The sequence below is a fragment of the Mastigoproctus giganteus genome, chromosome 2, assembly GCF_048544385.1.
Source record: "Mastigoproctus giganteus isolate SK-2022 chromosome 2, ASM4854438v1, whole genome shotgun sequence".
Lineage (NCBI taxonomy): Eukaryota > Metazoa > Arthropoda > Arachnida > Uropygi > Thelyphonidae > Mastigoproctus > Mastigoproctus giganteus.
In genome coordinates this window covers 97,072,904-97,090,825 of record NC_143576.1, presented here as the reverse complement: position 1 = coordinate 97,090,825, position 17,922 = coordinate 97,072,904, and the positions used below count along the sequence as shown (strand labels likewise).

The 17,922-nt window shown below is 37.0% G+C and overlaps 1 protein-coding gene across 1 annotated transcript in view; it reads right to left on the bottom strand.

The window, feature by feature from the left end:
- muskelin (muskelin 1) overlaps positions 1–17,922 on the bottom strand; it is a 577,242-nt gene that overhangs the window by 72,184 nt on the left and 487,136 nt on the right. The window contains exon 18 of the mRNA XM_090389985.1: positions 9,709–9,786. Within this exon, the coding sequence (XP_090246111.1) occupies positions 9,709–9,786 (78 nt within the window). The remainder of the gene's footprint in view (positions 1–9,708; positions 9,787–17,922) is intronic.

The following is a 17,922-nucleotide window of genomic DNA, read 5'->3' as shown; positions in this document are numbered from 1 at the left end:
TATTTAGCATTATGGCATTACTATTAATCAAATCCCATAATGTGTTGAGCGAATATTTAACATCTATATTAGTATACAATGAGACAACATCAAGGGAAAACAATTTATCATCATTATCTAACTTTTTATTTTTTAATACATTAAAAAGTGAATCGGAATTTTTTATACTGAATTTTAACGTAAGACATAGCGGTTTTATGATTTCATATAAATAAGATGCTAGAGATGCAAAAGCTGAATTTTTATAGGAGACAATCAGTCTAAAGCAAGAACTAACATTGTTAGTTCTTGCTTTAAGATTCTTTAGTGTCACCATTGTAATATACTCTTTTCTTCTGTATTGCGTTAAAGTATTATTGAACTGTTTTATCAGGTCGTCGAATGTACTTCTATTTTCCAATCGATAGGTGGAATTATCGGATATGATATTTTTCAATTTCTGAACGTACGTAATCCTCCCCATTTAAGACAACCACTGTGTCCCTTTATCTGCTCGTTGTATTACAATACAAATTTTGTATTATAATTTTTCTTTAATTTTTGTAATCTGATTCTTTCTTGTTTTGATAGTTTGGGTATATTAGGATCCTTTGAATTATTGATAACATTATTTATCAGCTGATAATGCTTTCCCTATTCTTAATATTTTTTAAACCATATTCAAATTCAACTACTGTTTGTTTTTTCGGGAGTCGTGTAGGTGGCAGGTTGCAATTAAGTCCTTTTGATGATGAATTTATCATCATTATCTTTTAATTAAGATAATGATGATAAATTGTTTTCCCTTGATGTTGTCTCATTGTATACTAATGTAGATGTTAAATATATTCACTCGACACACTATGGGATTTGACTAACGGTAATGCCATAACGCTAAATAAAACCAAGTTACCTATAGCTGAAATACTTCATTTAATCAGATTTCTTATAGAGACTAATTACAATGATTTTCAATCGGACATTTACAAATTTTTGGCCTTCCGATGGGACTTAGCCTGAGTGGTTTAGTAGCTGAAATTTATCTTAACTCTATTGAGCAATTACACTTAAATTAGTATATTCCCAAGTTATCATTTTATGGTAGATACTTAGATGATATCCTTGTTATTTCACATGAAGACAACGTAAATAATGCCGACTGGGCTAGACAGGTAGGTAAAGTGCCTGCCTGGCAACCCAAAGGTCGCGAGTTCGATTCCCGCCTCGGGCTGGATGTCACAATGGTGCCGAACCAACCGGTTGGTTGGATATCCCAGCCACGATACACGAAGGAAGCAAGAAAAAACTGGTTCCTTCGTGTATTGATCACATCATACGAAATAAATAAAATAAACGTAAATAATCTTATGTGTTTTTTTAATAATATACACACAAGACTTAAATTCACTTTGGAAAAGGAAAAACCAGGTGAGAACTCTATAAATTTTCTTAACTTTATGTTAACAGGGGTCAATGATGACATACCCTTTAAAATATACCGTAAACCTACTAATACAGGGAAATTTTTGCATTATTCGAGCTACCACCCTTTTACGTGTAAAAGGAGTATCATTTTTAACCAACTGTATAATGCATACAGATATAGTTCTACACAAGAAACTCTCGATGACGAACTCAGGGAACTTACAACAAGATTTTTAAACAGAGAATATATACTAGGTATAATTAGGAACATTCAGCGACAGGCGAAACAAAAATCCAAATCAGTTCTGCTTAGTAAAACACTACACATAAATATTTTATTAAAGTTCCTTATGTACAATGATGTTATGTATAACGATGTTAATAAACAACAGTTTATTAACATTTTCAAAAATACAGAATTCAAAATAGTTACACAACCGATAAGTAAACTCCAGACAATATTGAGAGTGAGGAAACTAACTTCAGTCTCTAACATGGAGCAAGCCAATATAGTCTATAACATTGCTTGTGGGGAATGCAACTCCTTTTACATCGGTTCTATTATCTTCCGATGGATTTAAAACCAGGCATCTGTAAAGGCGAAAAGGACAGGCGCATCTGAACTTTCATGCCATCCAGGAGAACCGTGTTTTTCTTTTTTAAAGAGTAATTAATACACAGGCTAAAGTAATTAATACACAAAATGAATGCATAAAATTGTTAATAGCTGAAATACTTGAAATGAAACTATACTTATTCTATAAATGTGCAGAGACCATACACTATTTCAGACTCATGGGCCTTTACACGCATGTGTGAATAGCGCGATTCACATTGGTTAATGAAGATAACCTTGTTCCGCTGAACTAATCTTGGATATTTTCACGTCATAAACTTAGATGTTTTATATTATATTAACCGGATCAGTTTGATGTGAGCATTGGGTGAAGAAATTTCCTACAAAAAGGTATGATAATCTATCTTATATTTTAACAATATTACTTAAAGTAGGAAGAATTGGGCTTCATCGCTCTTATATTATGAAAACAGAAATTTATAGACAAAAGAAAATATATATAAACCATCATCAAAACCATCAAAAAACATAATGAAATTTGAAAAAAGCAACAAATGTTAGGCATGAACTAGAAAATTTCACTATGCTGCCTATTCCTACAACCACTCCATGGCAGCAAACATAAAACATAATATCCAGTGCTTCAGTAACAATATACGGTGCATTAGATTTAGTAGAGGCATATGATGCAAGAAAGCAAACTTATGCAGCATCAGCCAAAAAAAAAAAAAAAAAAAAAAAAAAGCACCCATTTCAACCCTCCGTTCGTTTCAAATACGTGCATAACCTATATGTTCTGTATAAAAAATGGAAATAATAATTGAATGATTTCTAATTATTTGGAATTAAATTTTGAAATGCTAAAATGTTCTAAGAGAGTTCTTCATCCGAAATATAAAATTTCAGATGAAGACGTGTATATACCAATATCTATTTATTTGTATATACATTTATAAAAAATTTGTATTTACAAAGAAACAAATACACAATATAAAAATACATACACAAATACATTTTGATTTGTATTTCTTTCACAAATACAGTGGTATACATGTGAACTAATGACCTAGCACAGATTGTTCATTTACCTATAAGAATACCGGACAATCCTAATCATACAGCCAATACGCTGGATCTTTTTCTCACAAACAACCGTTCCAAGTAAACGGTCGAAGTGAGAGGTCCTTTAGGCACTTCAGATCACAACTTGGTGATTGTCTCTTCTCCAATGGAATCTTTATCTCATGGCTATTCCCAACCTCGTGTTGTTTGGCATTACAAGAATGCAAAATGGGATGACCTGCGAGACTTCTTTTCCTTGGTCGGATCACTGTTTCAAAACTTCTGATGTCAACGTTTGCTCAGATCGTGTCAGTGAAATTATTCTTGCAGGAATAGAATCCTTTATCCCACACTCCACTTTAAAATCTCGTCCTTTATCTAAACCTTGGTTTTCCAATAAATGTGTTAAGGCTGTCCAAGAGAAGAACGTTGCATATCATAATTGGCTTGTTTCCAATTCTTCAGTTTCATTTTCTGCCTACACCAAAGCTCGCAACAATTGTAAAGCAGTTATTAATCAGTCCAAACTAGAGTTTGAACAGGATAAGAGTAGAAAACTTGCTTCTTGCCCTAATGGTAGCCGAGCATTCTGGTCTCTTGCCAAAGCCATTGGCCGCAACTTTTGCCCATCTCTGCTCCCACCTCTGTCCAAACCAGATAGTTCTGTTGTCACTTCAGCCAAGGATAAAGCTGACCTGCTAGTATCCAATTTTTCTTCCAGCTCATGTATTAATGATCTTGGTAAAACACCTCCCACCATTCCCAACACGCTCCATTCAATGCCTTCTGTGGTCTTCCGTCAAAAGGATATTAGAAGGATTTTGATGAATCTTGATGCTAAGAAAGCTCCAGGTCCCAATGGTATTTCTCCACTTGTTCTCAAAACCTGTGCTCCTGAACTTACTCCTATTCTTTGCCGCCTTTTTTCACTTTCTTATTCCAAAGGTGTTTTTCCTTCTGCTTGGAAATTTGCTCATATCCAAGCCAGTTCCTAAAAAGGGTGACAAATCCTTCCCATCCAATTATCGTCCCATTGCAATTACTTCTACCCTTTCTAAAGTAATGGCCCTTTCTAAAGTAATGGAGAAATCAATTAACTGCCAACTCTTAAACCACCTAGAAACCTTCCGCCTGATCAACGATCGCCAGTATGGATTCCGTCAGTGTCGATCCACTGGTGATATTCTAGCTTATGTTACCCATTTATGGACTAATTCAATGGAAAGGTTCAGTGAAACACAAGTAGTTGCTCTTGACATCTCAAAGGCTTTTGATCGTGTTTGGCATAAAAGTCTTCTACACAAGCTTCCATCTTATGGTTTGCCAACTGTTTTTAGTAATTGGTTATCCAGTTTTCTCTCTGATCGCTCACTGAGGGTGATGGTAGATGGCTCTCTGTCTTCTAACTGCTCCACTAATGCCGGTGTCCCCCAAGGTTCAGTTCTTTCCCCCACTCTTTTCCTCTTGTATATCAATGACCTTCTTCCATTGACTGGAAATCCTATCCATAGTTTTGCTGATGATAGCACATTGCATTCAACTTTCCATTTTGAGAAACCTTGTCCTGCTCAATCAGCTTCAACTTCTCGAAAATCTGCTACCAATTCCTTAAATGCCGATCTTCAGGTAATTCTCCAGTGGGGCAAAGACAACTTAGTTGATTTCAACCCTTCTAAAACTCAGTCTTGTCTTATATCTCACAAAAAGGATTCTTCTGCTCCTATGCTTATTTTTAGTGACACTCCGATTTCTAAGCAAAATGATATATCTTTTTTGGGGATTACCCTGACTTCTAATCTCTCTTGGCACAAGCACATTACAAATATTGCTTCCTCTACATCTAAAAAACTTGGTTTTCTCTTTCGCTCTCGGTGTTACTTTTCTTCCAAACAGCTGCTCACTCTGTATAAATCGCAAATCCGTCCTGCCATGGAATATTGTTTCCACATCTAGGGTGGTGCCCCCAAAACCTCTCTCAGGCTTCTTGATTCCATTCAGAAGAGGGCAGTTAGGTTAATTAATGATTCATCTCTAACAGAGTTTCTCCACTCGCTTTCTCATAGATGCACTGTTTCTGCTGCATGCCTCTTCTACAGATACAGTTGGTCGTCGACTTACGACCGACTTCCGTTCTGACTGACAGGTCGTAAGTCGATCTGGTCGTATGTCGGCCATATATTTATTAACAGTATTTTTTAACCTTTCTAATCTTTTTATCATCTTTATGATTTATTTTTATAATCTTTTATTTTTCATTTTAAATACAGTAATGTTTTTATCTTTTACTTAGCGATACTGAAAATACCTTCGTTTCTACGCCTAGGCTATCTCTCTCTCTCTATGAGGTTAAATTCAAACGTTCTCTACATTTTAATTAGTTTATTATTCATACTGTTTATAAAAAATCAAAACTACAATCTATAATTATATTGTACATAATGTACTGTAAACACAAAAATACAATCTAAAATTAATGTAAAAATTAATACAAATGAAATTTACAAAATCAATTTTCAATCTTTGCTTGTGCTGGGTTGTGCATCGTTAGGGCCATGTTCTTGGGTTGAGGTAGGAAATGTTTATTTATAGAAACATTATGCAAAGAAAATCTTTTTTTAAAAACGCTTAAACCACCCAGTACTAGCCTGAAAATCTTCTGTGTAATCGTCTCCGGCGCGTGATTTTAAACTGAAACAAACTTCTAGCCTTTGCTTGCACTGTGTGAAGGCTCATGGGTGTATTTTTTTGTATTAAATCTTCCATCCATATAAACAACAATTTCTCCATTTCATGGATGGGTTCCTGTCGTTGTTTGGTTAAAATTGTAGACTTAATAAGTGCAGAACCTTTCACAGCTTCCCGAATTCTTTCTTTGTCCCTAAGTATCTTCAATACCGTGGAATGTGATAACTTCAAGTCACATGCTATCGTATTCACTTTCTTTCCACCTTCATACTGCTGGATAATTTTCATTTTACACTCTAAATCAATAGTTTTCCTTGACTTTTTAGCTGGCGTATATGTAGATGAAGTCATTTTCCTTTTACTAAACATTTTATGCGTATTTCAGTAGAATTTTAATTAATACACCACACGCAACAGATACTTGAAAGCGACTGGGTGTATGTAAGAGAGAGTGACTGAGTGTATGTGCCTGGTGCTGTCTTCAGGCCTCCCGTCATCGATTAATTAATTTATTATTATTATTTTTTTTGTGGTCGTAAGTGCGGCCGGTCGTAAGTCGCATAGGTCGTAAGTCGACGACCAAGTGTACTTCTATGGGCACTGTTCTTCTGAATTGGCTTCTATAATTCCCGCTCTCTCTTTCAAAACAGTCCGAACACGTGCCACCACCAGCCAACATCCATTTACTGTCCAACTTCAAACCCACAGAACCAACTTTTCATCTTCCTCATTTATTCATTCAACTGCCGTTTTCTGGAACAACCTGCCTTCATACGTATTTCCTGAAAATTACAATCTACAGAAGTTCAAGTCCAATGTCAACAAATATCTTCTTTCGTCCTCTCAACCTCCAACCCAAGCACGGTACTAAGTACTATAGATTCTAATACCTCTCGTGTTTGGGGTTCACATTAAAAAAAAAAAAAAAACAGACAGGAGGGTCATGTGATACTGTCACCGAGTAGGCGGTACTACCTACCAACCAACTACCGAAGCACATTACAGCTTTGTCACAGTGAATTTCATTCCCTTTCCTTGGCCTTAGCCCCGAATTTAATTAAATTCCTCCCTTTCCCCAACTAATAAATGTCTTTTCAATTTACCACGAACCAAATTTCATTAATATAAATGAAAAGAAACAGTTAAGAAAAGTCACTTCTCGCTAACCAATAACTGATTATACATTTAAATACTGCACAAAGGACTGATAGGTAATCTGTAAAAGAGGAAAATATCATTTTAAAAATAACTAGGGACTTCGTCCCCTGCTCGCTGCCCTCGCTTCTTTTGATAAAATACTTCCAGAAGCGTTCAATTCTGTGTGTGTCTCTTCCTCAGCTATGAATACATAAATATGTTACTATATCTATATAATATTGTTGTAGATACACCATAGACAATTCTTAAAGAAAAACTACGATAGTAATGTGAAAAGCATAATTTCATCTGTACCTCATATTGTGTTCATCCTTCATAATGAGTTACCATGTATTGTAACGAGTTAACTTCAATAAGTAATGCTTCACTAATAGAGAAGACTATTGTCACTTATTCTCGGTAGGCACAATCACACCCAGACAGCACCATTTCAAAGCTGGCTGGCTTTTCATCTGTGGGTGTCTTTCACACTATGATCGTAGTTTTTCTTTAAGAATTGTCTATGATGTGTCTACACCGATATTATATAGATATAGAAACTTAAACTCTTAAAATCTCATTCCTTGTTGCATTTACACTGGTGTTCAAAGAAAGTGCATCACCAAGGAATTTCACATTTCTAACCCCTTTTTTCAATGGTATGTTACATTAATGACTAGCATCACAAATAGAAATATAAACAAAAGATATTTATTAATAGTTAAGGCAAAGCTAAGTAATATCTGACAGGTGCTCTTAAAATATTCCAAAATGAGCATTTGTAACCTTTATACAACAGTTTTGCTAAACACGACAATTATGGCTGAAATGTTATCAGAAACCCTCAAGTTGCTTCAGTTTATCATTTCAAATGGAAAACAAAATGAAAAGTTCACCAGGTGCAAATATTTAGTTTAGCCACCTGTGGCCCTGATGACAGCAGCACACCATCTAGGATGGTGCCTCCGTAGCCAGGTGGGAAGGAGCAGCAGTGCGTAGCACACGCTTCTTGATCAGACTGGGGTTCGAGCCCGTCACCACCAAATACGGAGGATGCGGAAAGGTTAGAAAATGACCACCGCATATCCCCGGAGCAATATGGCCTTAGTTGCTAATTCTCCTAAAAACCAAACAACAACAACAACACTATCTAGGCATTGAAAAGATCAATTTCTGAACATAAACAACTGATGGTTCGTGGTTCCAAACACGAATTATGGCTTCCTGAAGTTCAAGAAGGGTCTTTGGTTTCTTTCTGGCAACTGCAGATTCCACACGATGCCAACAGTTCTCTATAGGATTCAGGTCTGGGCTGTTTCCTGGCCAGCTAAGAGTTGTTATGGACTGTTCTCCAACCATTTTTTCACCTGTAACAAATGTAAACACATTACTGTCGAACCTCTAATGCAGAACGAATCTAAAGTAACTACAGAAGTGCCTACTTACACTTTTCGCCCGATGACAAGGAGCAGAGTCGTCCTGAAAGATGCAGTTACTTGGCAGGTTGAAATGGTCTCTAACGGTTGGCAGCAATTTGCTTTCCAATATAGCCAGGTATCCATTGGCATTTACGGAACCTTTTATAAACTACAGGTGACCTAGTCTGCAATATGAAATGCACCCCCATATCATTTGGCTGGTAGGGAATTTCACTGTACTCACTATACAATACAGTCTGGATGGTATTCTTCACCACATCTATGGCAAATCGTTTGTCTTCCATCAGAGCCATGCAGGTTGAATTCCTTCTCATCCAAGAAAATAACTGATTTCCACCACTCAGGGGTCCATTTGCCATGCTCCTTACCAAATTAATCAGGCCTTTTCATTTTTTTGTGAGGAGGGGCTTCTTCTTAGAACAACGGGCTACAAGTCCATTTTTAAAGAGGTGTCTGCTGACTGTTACTGCACTTGCTACCACTCCTGTATGTTCTTCCCATTCTCTTTTCAGCTCAGATGAAGAAGCTTTACAGCTTTTAAGGCATAAGTGCTTCAAAACGCACTCCTGTTGTGTAGAGACTCTTTTGCATCTGGTTCCTTTTTTCCTATCAGCAGAACCAGTATTCTTGAGTTTGGAAAGAAATCACTGTCGACTGATTACAAGACACTCTATACGCAATATGATGGGAAGATCATCCTTTCTCACGTAAAGCAACAATAGCACTCTTTATTTGAGGTGTTAACTGCATGTAACTCGCCATCCTGACACAAGCAAGGAATGACTGCAACTCTTGCAGAGAGTGCTTATATAGCTGAAAGTAACAGCTGATGCAATATCACGTCATCATCTACGCGTGTCAATCTTATCTGATGCAATCTGTAAGAAATATTGCCATATACTTATGTTATTCAGATGACAATTACAACTATACGAAGCTGCCTCTGTAGCCAGGAGCAGCAGTGTGTAGCACACGCTTCTTGATTAGACCGGGGTTCGAGCCCGTGACCACCAAATACAGAGGATGCGGAAAGGTCAGGGAATGACCACCGCATATCCTCGGAGCAATATGGCCTTAGTTGCTAATGCTCCTAAAAAATAACAAATAACAAACAATTGTAAGGGGTGATGCACTTTCTTTGAACACCAGCATAGTTTATTTAAATAAATACGTTAATATGGAAATCAAGGACGGTACCATGTGGTCATGTTAGATAAACATAGCGTGTGACCACGCTTAAACAGAAGTTTGTTTTACCACAGTAAAACATTGGCTGTGGCATCTCCCATTGCTGAATAAATATCATTAGGAGGAAATTTATTTTAATGTATAGAAAGATAACATACAAATTTTACTATAAACTGATCTGCCCTAAAATGAACTTTAATTTATAAGCCAAATTACCTGTAATGACCAAAAATCATCTAGTCTCATTTTTGGAAGATTGGATCTGCCAGGATTTCCACCAAAAAGATAGTGTACCTAAAGAGATAAAATGAATCTAAACAGTCACCAATTTTAATTTTATATGATAAAAAAACAAAAAGCAATAAAATTAAGTTTCAATCTTAATATTTTTCAAAAATATTACTTGTTTTACATGCTACTATGTTAAGCAACCACTGCAAGTGGCAGTGCAGTGGTTGCTTAACATAGATCATGTTTTGCTGGCAAGAACTAGGACTCGTGGCATGTATGGACCAATGTTTCAGTGGTGAGGTCTGCTGGCAGCTCTTAGGAAACCATGTGTACTCTGTTGCAATGCATGCTTTCTCGGACAGAAACAGGATCTTCCAAGGCAATAATGTGCCATGTCATCAGGCCTACACTGTGGCACAAGTGGTTCAAGGAACACAGTGAAGATATCAGCCATCTTGCTTGGCTTTCAAATTTGCCTGACCCCAATCCAACTGAACACCTGTGGGATGTTTTAAAATTGGAAGTAAAGTGTACGGACATGCAACTGTCATCTATACCGACAGTGTGGAAAGCTCTGCAGGCATCATGGCTGTAGATCCCCATGGACATCTTCAGACCTCTAGTGGAGTCAATGCCTAGGCAATAGCATCTGTTATTTGTGCAAATGGTGGCCCAACAATGATATTAGGTAGTGGTCATAATTCAGTGATTCACGAGTGTGTGAATAAATTATTCAAAAAACGTTTCAAAAGAAAGTTAAAAACTTTCAGTAAATGGTGAATTACCATTAATCAAGTAAAGAAGTGGAGTGCTATTTTAATGCAGGTATTGAAATAGTATGAAAAATAACACTCACACTGCATTCCGTATTTATGTTTATACTGTCAGGGGACCATGTTGCCCCTCCTGTGACAGTGACAGAGCTCAGGCTTAGACTCCTTAGAAAGTCTACACCATCCACAAGTTCAACCTAACTAATATCAGCTTTAATCAAATAACATCACCCAACAGGTGAATTTATCATTCATTAAAAACTCACAGGCACTATTGTGACTAGTTTTGGAACTATTTTGTTTCATCATCATAATAATAGGTAGCCTCAATTAGTTACCTTGTGCCAAACAGTGAATGTGTTGAATCTAAATGGCCAGCCAAGTAGCATTTAGAAGAAATATTCTGACTGAAAATATAACTTTCCTTACGTGACAATAAAACTCCCATAGAAATGAGGAATGCAGTGTGAGTGTCATTTATCAAATTATTTCAATATCTGCATTGTAATGGTACCCCACATATTTACATGATTAACATACTGGGCCTATATTGCTTACCAACAGGAGTTTTATTATAATGTAATGAAAGTTATGTTTTCAATTGGAAGTTTGTTTTCCAAACACAGCTGGGCTGCTCATTCAGATTTCGTAAATTTATTCTCTGCTTGGCACAAGGTTGCTTAACTGAAGCTACCTGTTATCTGATAATGGAACCGAATAGTTCTGAAACCAATCACAACAGTGGCTTTCAGTTTTAATATCATAATAGATTCATGTACTGGGTAATGTTATTTGATTAAAAATGATATTAATTTCTTTGTGTTGATTTGTGAATAAAGCAGCTGTTTCTAAAGAAACCAAGTCCAGGCTCTGTCAGAGTTACAGGAGAGGTACCTGGGTTTTCTGGCAGTATAGATGGAAATAAAGAACAGAGAGCGAGCATCATTTCTCAGTTAATAAACTAGCATTGTTTTCTATGTCTCATCTCCAAATATTCTCATAGAAATGCATAAAACATTAGAAAATTTGCAAATTTGTCTTTGATATTCCCATTTTTTTAAAAAATTACATTAACAATACTGAACATATGTTTAAACTTAATCTGATAAGCATTTTGAATTTTGAACGCTTTTGTAATAATAATATCACTATGCATATTAGATTGTAAAATGGCAATTATGGAAAAACAAATGAGTGAGAGAGAGTCAACTTGTTTTGACCTGTGGATTAATTCAGCATATATTAAATGGAAGCAATGTCTTACATGCATGCAATTCATGTAGTTTTTAGAGATTTAGATTATTGTATTCTCTAATGGCTAAAGCTGTGCTGTCAACTCCCAAAAGACTGATTTGAAACACTACACTAAAAAAAAAAAAAAAAAAAAAAACACTACTTTTCAGTTAGCTGTCTGGTGAAAAGTGTTTAGGCCATATTGGAGTTTCAAAGAAATATCATAACTGACTCTAAACAGTTGTGTGACTTTTGTGCCCAACATTTTTTGCCTAAAACAGTGGTTTACTGCACCCCGACCTATCAGCTAATATTTCACAGCAGTTGCTTAACATCTGGAAATCATGGCAAAAAGCTAAATGATATCAAGTTTCCTATGATAAATATATCTATTTTTATTCTAATTTCTGTATGCATAAACAATATTCAGCAAGTCATTGCCATTCTTCATTGACAGTCATTCTAATCCTGCCATTGGTGACTAGCTACTTGCATTTCTTAGGTTGTAAATAACCTTGAATAAGTGTAAAGTGTGTTCGTGTCAAACGGCACCAGGTGTTCCCCCATCTCCATATAGTGTACATTGTCATGTGAAAACAAAACAGTAGAAATACATAAACACTGTCAATATTGACTTACTGTCAGTGTCAGCTGACTAAAAAAAAAAAAAAATGTTCTGAGCATACCTAATGTAATGATCACATGCTCTATCCTGAACTAAACGGGGAACTGACTAGTCACCCAGTATTCACCCACAATCCACATGGAAGCTGAACAGCATACTAATAATACAGATCCAGGGACTGCCAATCATATTAATGATCAAGCCATAGACAACTGCAAGTCTTCAGAGAGAGCTGATTTAGATCCTCTCAGTGTTACTGGATTAAATAGCATAACTATGTATGATGTAGCAACTCAAACTAAATGAAGATCTACACTAACTATGCTCCATTCCACAAACATCAAGCTATGAGGTGAAACAATACATGAAGAAAGTCTCCTAAATATTCTAAAATCCACACAATTTAGCTGCAAACCAACAGAGAGGGTGCTGACTCTCTTTAAAAATAACAGCTGTGAATTACAGGCACTGAAAAAGCGATGTGTTTGCCATTTTATTTACCTAATTGTTATTTTATATTGTACTTTATAAGTAGCCTTATAGTTCTAGTTATGCTGGTTATTTTTATTTTTAATTTATATAAAAGAGTTTTTGTAAATTACTACTTAATATACATAAAACCATTGTTTCGTTTGAATTTTGCAACCATTGTCTTTGTATAGAGAGGTAAGGAATTCAAATTTTTAATTGTGGTAACTAGGTAGCTCTAACGTAAAAATATATAGTGTAATATGCATCATTGCATTTAGGATTCTATTAGATAGTATGGCATTGACAATTAATTAATTAAATTTATGGATCTTATTAATTTAAAATATCATGCCCCAGACTAGAGCAGCAAAACAATGGCACAAAATGGCAGGAGTGCTGTGACTCGGGGGAGAACTGAGGGGGGCAATTCTCCAATGCATCACAGCCTAAAAAAATGTGCAACATGTGCAATGTTTGCCAAACTCTCTGGAACAGAACATGATCTAGCCAAGGAGGATGTCTTTGTGTGTGCCAGGTGTAGTGTATACAAATTAGGCGTCAACTCAGCATTCTAATGGGCATATATGAGAACTTGAGGTGCTCTAGAAGAAATTAATATGAGGGGCCCGTCAAGCTCTCAGCTGCCCAATTCAATGCCAGAGCTCACTCCTGGGCATTAGGCAACACAGTGGCAACTCTATTGTTAGGGAGATGGGGAATATATTGTGTAAAAAGGATAGGTGGAACAGGACTAGGGTATGTCTGCCAGGGGCAAAAGTTGATGACATTGTGAAGCATATATCTTTTAAGGGCACAAAGGGTGATATTGTTATACACGTTGGCACATTAAGAGTAGGAGATCAACAGATTTACTTACCAAGTACAGGTCAATGTTGCAAAAAAAGTCGTGAGTTAGGGTTAAATTTGAGTGTCTGCATTTCTGCCCAGACACGATAGGAGGGAGTACATGATGAGAGCTTTGTCGATCAATTTGGCCCTGGAGTGAATGTGCAAGGCTCAAGGGGAGGAATTTTTTTTCAGTGTGGTCTGTGCTTGTTAACAGGAGAGACTGCTTCTACAGGGATGGGATACACTTAAATAGAAAGGGTGCAAGAATATTTGCTGATGCTATCGAGGCAGTGTTAGGTGGGTTGGAAAACTGCTAGCTTGGGGGATTCACTGAATAAAAATAGCTGCAGGCAGAGGTGAAGGTGATTCTTGCACTACTTTTATTAGAATGAGTAGCGGCTTGCAGCAAGAGGTGCTATGGGTTCCAGGGACTGATGGCAATCATCATGAAATAAACAAATACATGGGATGTGTTAGGGTAACTAAGAATAAGAATAGGTGTATGTATACTCACTAGCATGTATACCAATGCTAGAAGTATAGTAAATAAATTTGATGAATATGAAGTGTTGGTTAAGACATCAAAGGCAGATACTATTGGGATATCAAAAACATGGTGTACACAGATAAAAGCAGTGCTGAATTGAAATTTGGAAGGGAGGAGGTGTTATGCTGTTAATTAAGAAACACATAAAATCAAAAGAACTACATCCAGTTGATATAGATGAACAGTGCACTGTTGAGTCAGTTTGGTGTGACATAAGCACTGTGAAAGCAAAAATAAGAGTAGGAGTGTGTTATGGGCCTAATGACTCGAACGACTACAATGAACAATTGTACAGAGAAAGAGTGGGTTATTAAATCAGAATGTCTTATAATGGGGGATTTTAACTTCCCAGATATTGACTGGAACTTGTGGGTTGGTCATTTGCACTCTAGTAAGACTTTTGTGGATCTATTGGATGATTGTTTTCTGCAGCAGCATGTTCGAGACGAAATCAGAGAGGGTAACACTCTTGATCTGGTTATCAGCAGTGATCACAGTGTACTGATGTGGGATTTACTTAAAGATATAATTACCATCAGGAGTAAAGTAAAGGGTTTTTGCTTCCGTAAAGGTGACTACGGTGATCTCAGACAATTTTTAAATTCTGTACAGTGGGATCAACTGATGATGTTACCAACAGCAAATTATAAGTGGGAAGCATTCAAGGAATTAATCGTGGAAGCTACTAAAAGTTTCATATCTATTAAAAAATATTGGTCAAGGTTTAGGCCTAAATGGTTGTCAAATGAACTAATGAGACCCGTGGCAGAGAAGAAATATGCATGGGATTCATATAAATTATCAGGTGACACAGAAGCCTATGGCAGATACAAGCTAGTCCGTAATCAAGTCACAAAAGAGGTTAGGCAGGCGAAGGCAGATTACGAGAAATCTTTGGCAAAGGATGCTAAGAAAAACAGCAAGGATTTCTTTATTTATATAAACTCTAAAAGGAAGGGAATGAATCTGATTGGTCCACTTGATATTGATGGTTCGACTGTTGATGATCAGATAGCAAACAAACTGAATGAGTATTTTGCATCTACATTCATACATGAGTAGTTATTAAGGTTTGAAAATGCCAGAAGGTTATCAAATTGTAGCAGGGTGCCTAATGATTTTGTAAGAACTGAGAGCATTATTTTAAAATAATGTTCCGGGTAAAAACATTATTTTACCTGGAACAGAAGAGAAGTGCAGATGGGCTACCCTGGAAGCCCATCTGCACTGCTCAGCGAACTTAATATTTGGCTGCACAATTACCCCCAGGTCTTTTTCACTTTCCACTTCCCTGAGTGTTTGATAAACTTCTGGCACTCCCCTCATGTGTGAATGTAGATACAAAATACTCATTCAGTTTATCAGCTACCTGAGCATGATCATCAATAGTCAACCCATCTATGTTAAGTGGTCCAATCTGATTCATCCCTTTCCTTCTAGAGTTTACATAAGTAAAGAACTCCATGCTGTTTTTCTTTGCATCCTTTGCCAAAGATTTCTCATAATCTGCCTTCGCCTGCCTAATCTCCTTTGTGATTTGATTATAGACTAGTTTATACCTGCCACAGGCTTCTGTATCGCCTGATATGCATCCCATACATTCTTCTTCTCTGCCACTAGCTTCATTAATTCATCTGACATCCATTTAGGCCTAAATCTTGAACAGTATTTCTTAGGTGGAATGAAAAGCCTAGTAGCTTCCAAAATTAAGTCTCTGAAGGCTTCACTTCGAATTCACTGTTGCTAACATCATCAGATGATCCCACTGTACAGAATTGAAAAACTGTTTAAGACCTCTGTAGTCACCTTTAAGAAAGCAGAAGCCCTTCCCTTTAGCCTTGACGGTAGTAACATCTTTATATAATTCCCACATCAATACATTGTGATCACTGTCGCCCAGTGGTTCCTTTATCTGCAGATTCTTAATGCATGAAGAATCACTACTGATAATCAGATCAAGGGTGTTACTCCCTCTGGTTGTTTCTCGAACATGTTGCTGTTGAAAACAGTCATCCAATAAATCCACCAAAGTCTTGCTAGTGTGCAAGTGACCAACCACAAGTTCCAGTCAATATGTGGAAAGTTAAAATCTCCCATTATAAGACATTCTGATTTTACTGGCCCACTCTATTTCTCTGCACAATTGCTCATTATACTCATCAGATTCAGTAGGCCTATAACACACACCTATTCTCATTTTTCCTTTCCCAGTGCTTATTTCACACCAAACAGACTCCCTGCATTGTCTACAAACATCAATTGGATGCACTTCCTTAGATTTTATGTGTTTCTTAACTAACAGCATAACCCCTCCTCCCTTCCTACCTGTCTATCCTTCCTATACACATTGTACTCCCCAAATTCCAACTCTGCACTGCCTATATCTGTGTGACACCATGTCTCTGATATCTCAACAATATCTGCCTTTGATGTCTTCACTAGCACTTCAAGCTCATCAAATTTATTAACTATACGCCTAGCATTGGTGTACATGCAAGTATACATGCACCTGTTCCTGCTCCTGGCCACTCTAACACAACCCATGTATTTACTGTTCCACTATGACTCCCAGCAGTCCTGGAAATCTCTATTACCTTGCTTTCCAGTCTGCTGCCCATTCTAATAGAAGCAGTGCAAGAATCATGTTTGTCTCTGCCTGTGGCCACTGTTAACCTTTTAGTCTGTGTAACCCCCCACGAGAGGCTTAAGTTCTGCAAATTGCAAAAGCTGGAGACTAGGCACCTGTGAGGTGATCTGATTGAGGTGTATAAGACTTTGAATGTGTTGAGCATGCTGAATTCTGATGGGATTCTTCCACTTGTTCAGATTACAAACCTAAGGAAGCATAAATTCAAATTGAGGAAAGACAGCTGTAGAATAGATTTGTGGAAATTTGCCTTTATCCAGCGGTGGTTAATTGCTGGAACAAACTTCCATCTGTCGTTGTGGAAGTTGATGGGTTAAATAAATTTAAGGAGGAACTGGATAAACATTTAGAGGGAACTGTTTTGTAATTTTTTTTTTTTTTTTTTGGCTGATGCTGCATAAGCTCATACACTTGCTTTCTTGCATCACATGCCACTACTAGCACTACTACCTTGGTAAAAACCTTAGAACAACTTCAATCAATAATAGATAAACCAGAGCGGCAGGCCAAAAGGTTCTCATATCCACTATCATGCCTTGGCAGCCAAGGTAGACCTTCAGGCAACAGGGGAGGATCTGCACCCAAGCCGTATTTGAGTCTACAGATGCTGACAATCAGAATTTATACTTAACTCAGACAGGGGGAAAACAAACTCTCTAGATAAATTTTCACCCAACTCAACAGAATGCACAGGTCTGAATAAGAACTGTGTTGAAGCCTCAATCACTGATGTCACATTCCAACTGCCAGAATCACCAGCAGCATATGCCGAATCCAGTGAAATCACTTCTAGATCTGAACAAACCCATTCAAAACAACATTCCTGGGCAGAAATCATAACTCATTTCAGACACTAATGACAATTACAGCCTCTTAAAACCAGACTGGCCTGCCAAGTAGAATGCTGGGTCAAAATCCCCACAACACTACCAGGTTAGAAAAGCAGTACGAATGGAACATCAGTCACCTCAGATAAATACATAACAAATTGAAGCTGCCATCCAGAAATACCAACATATAAAAGCAACCACAACGAAACAGCCATCTTATCCGT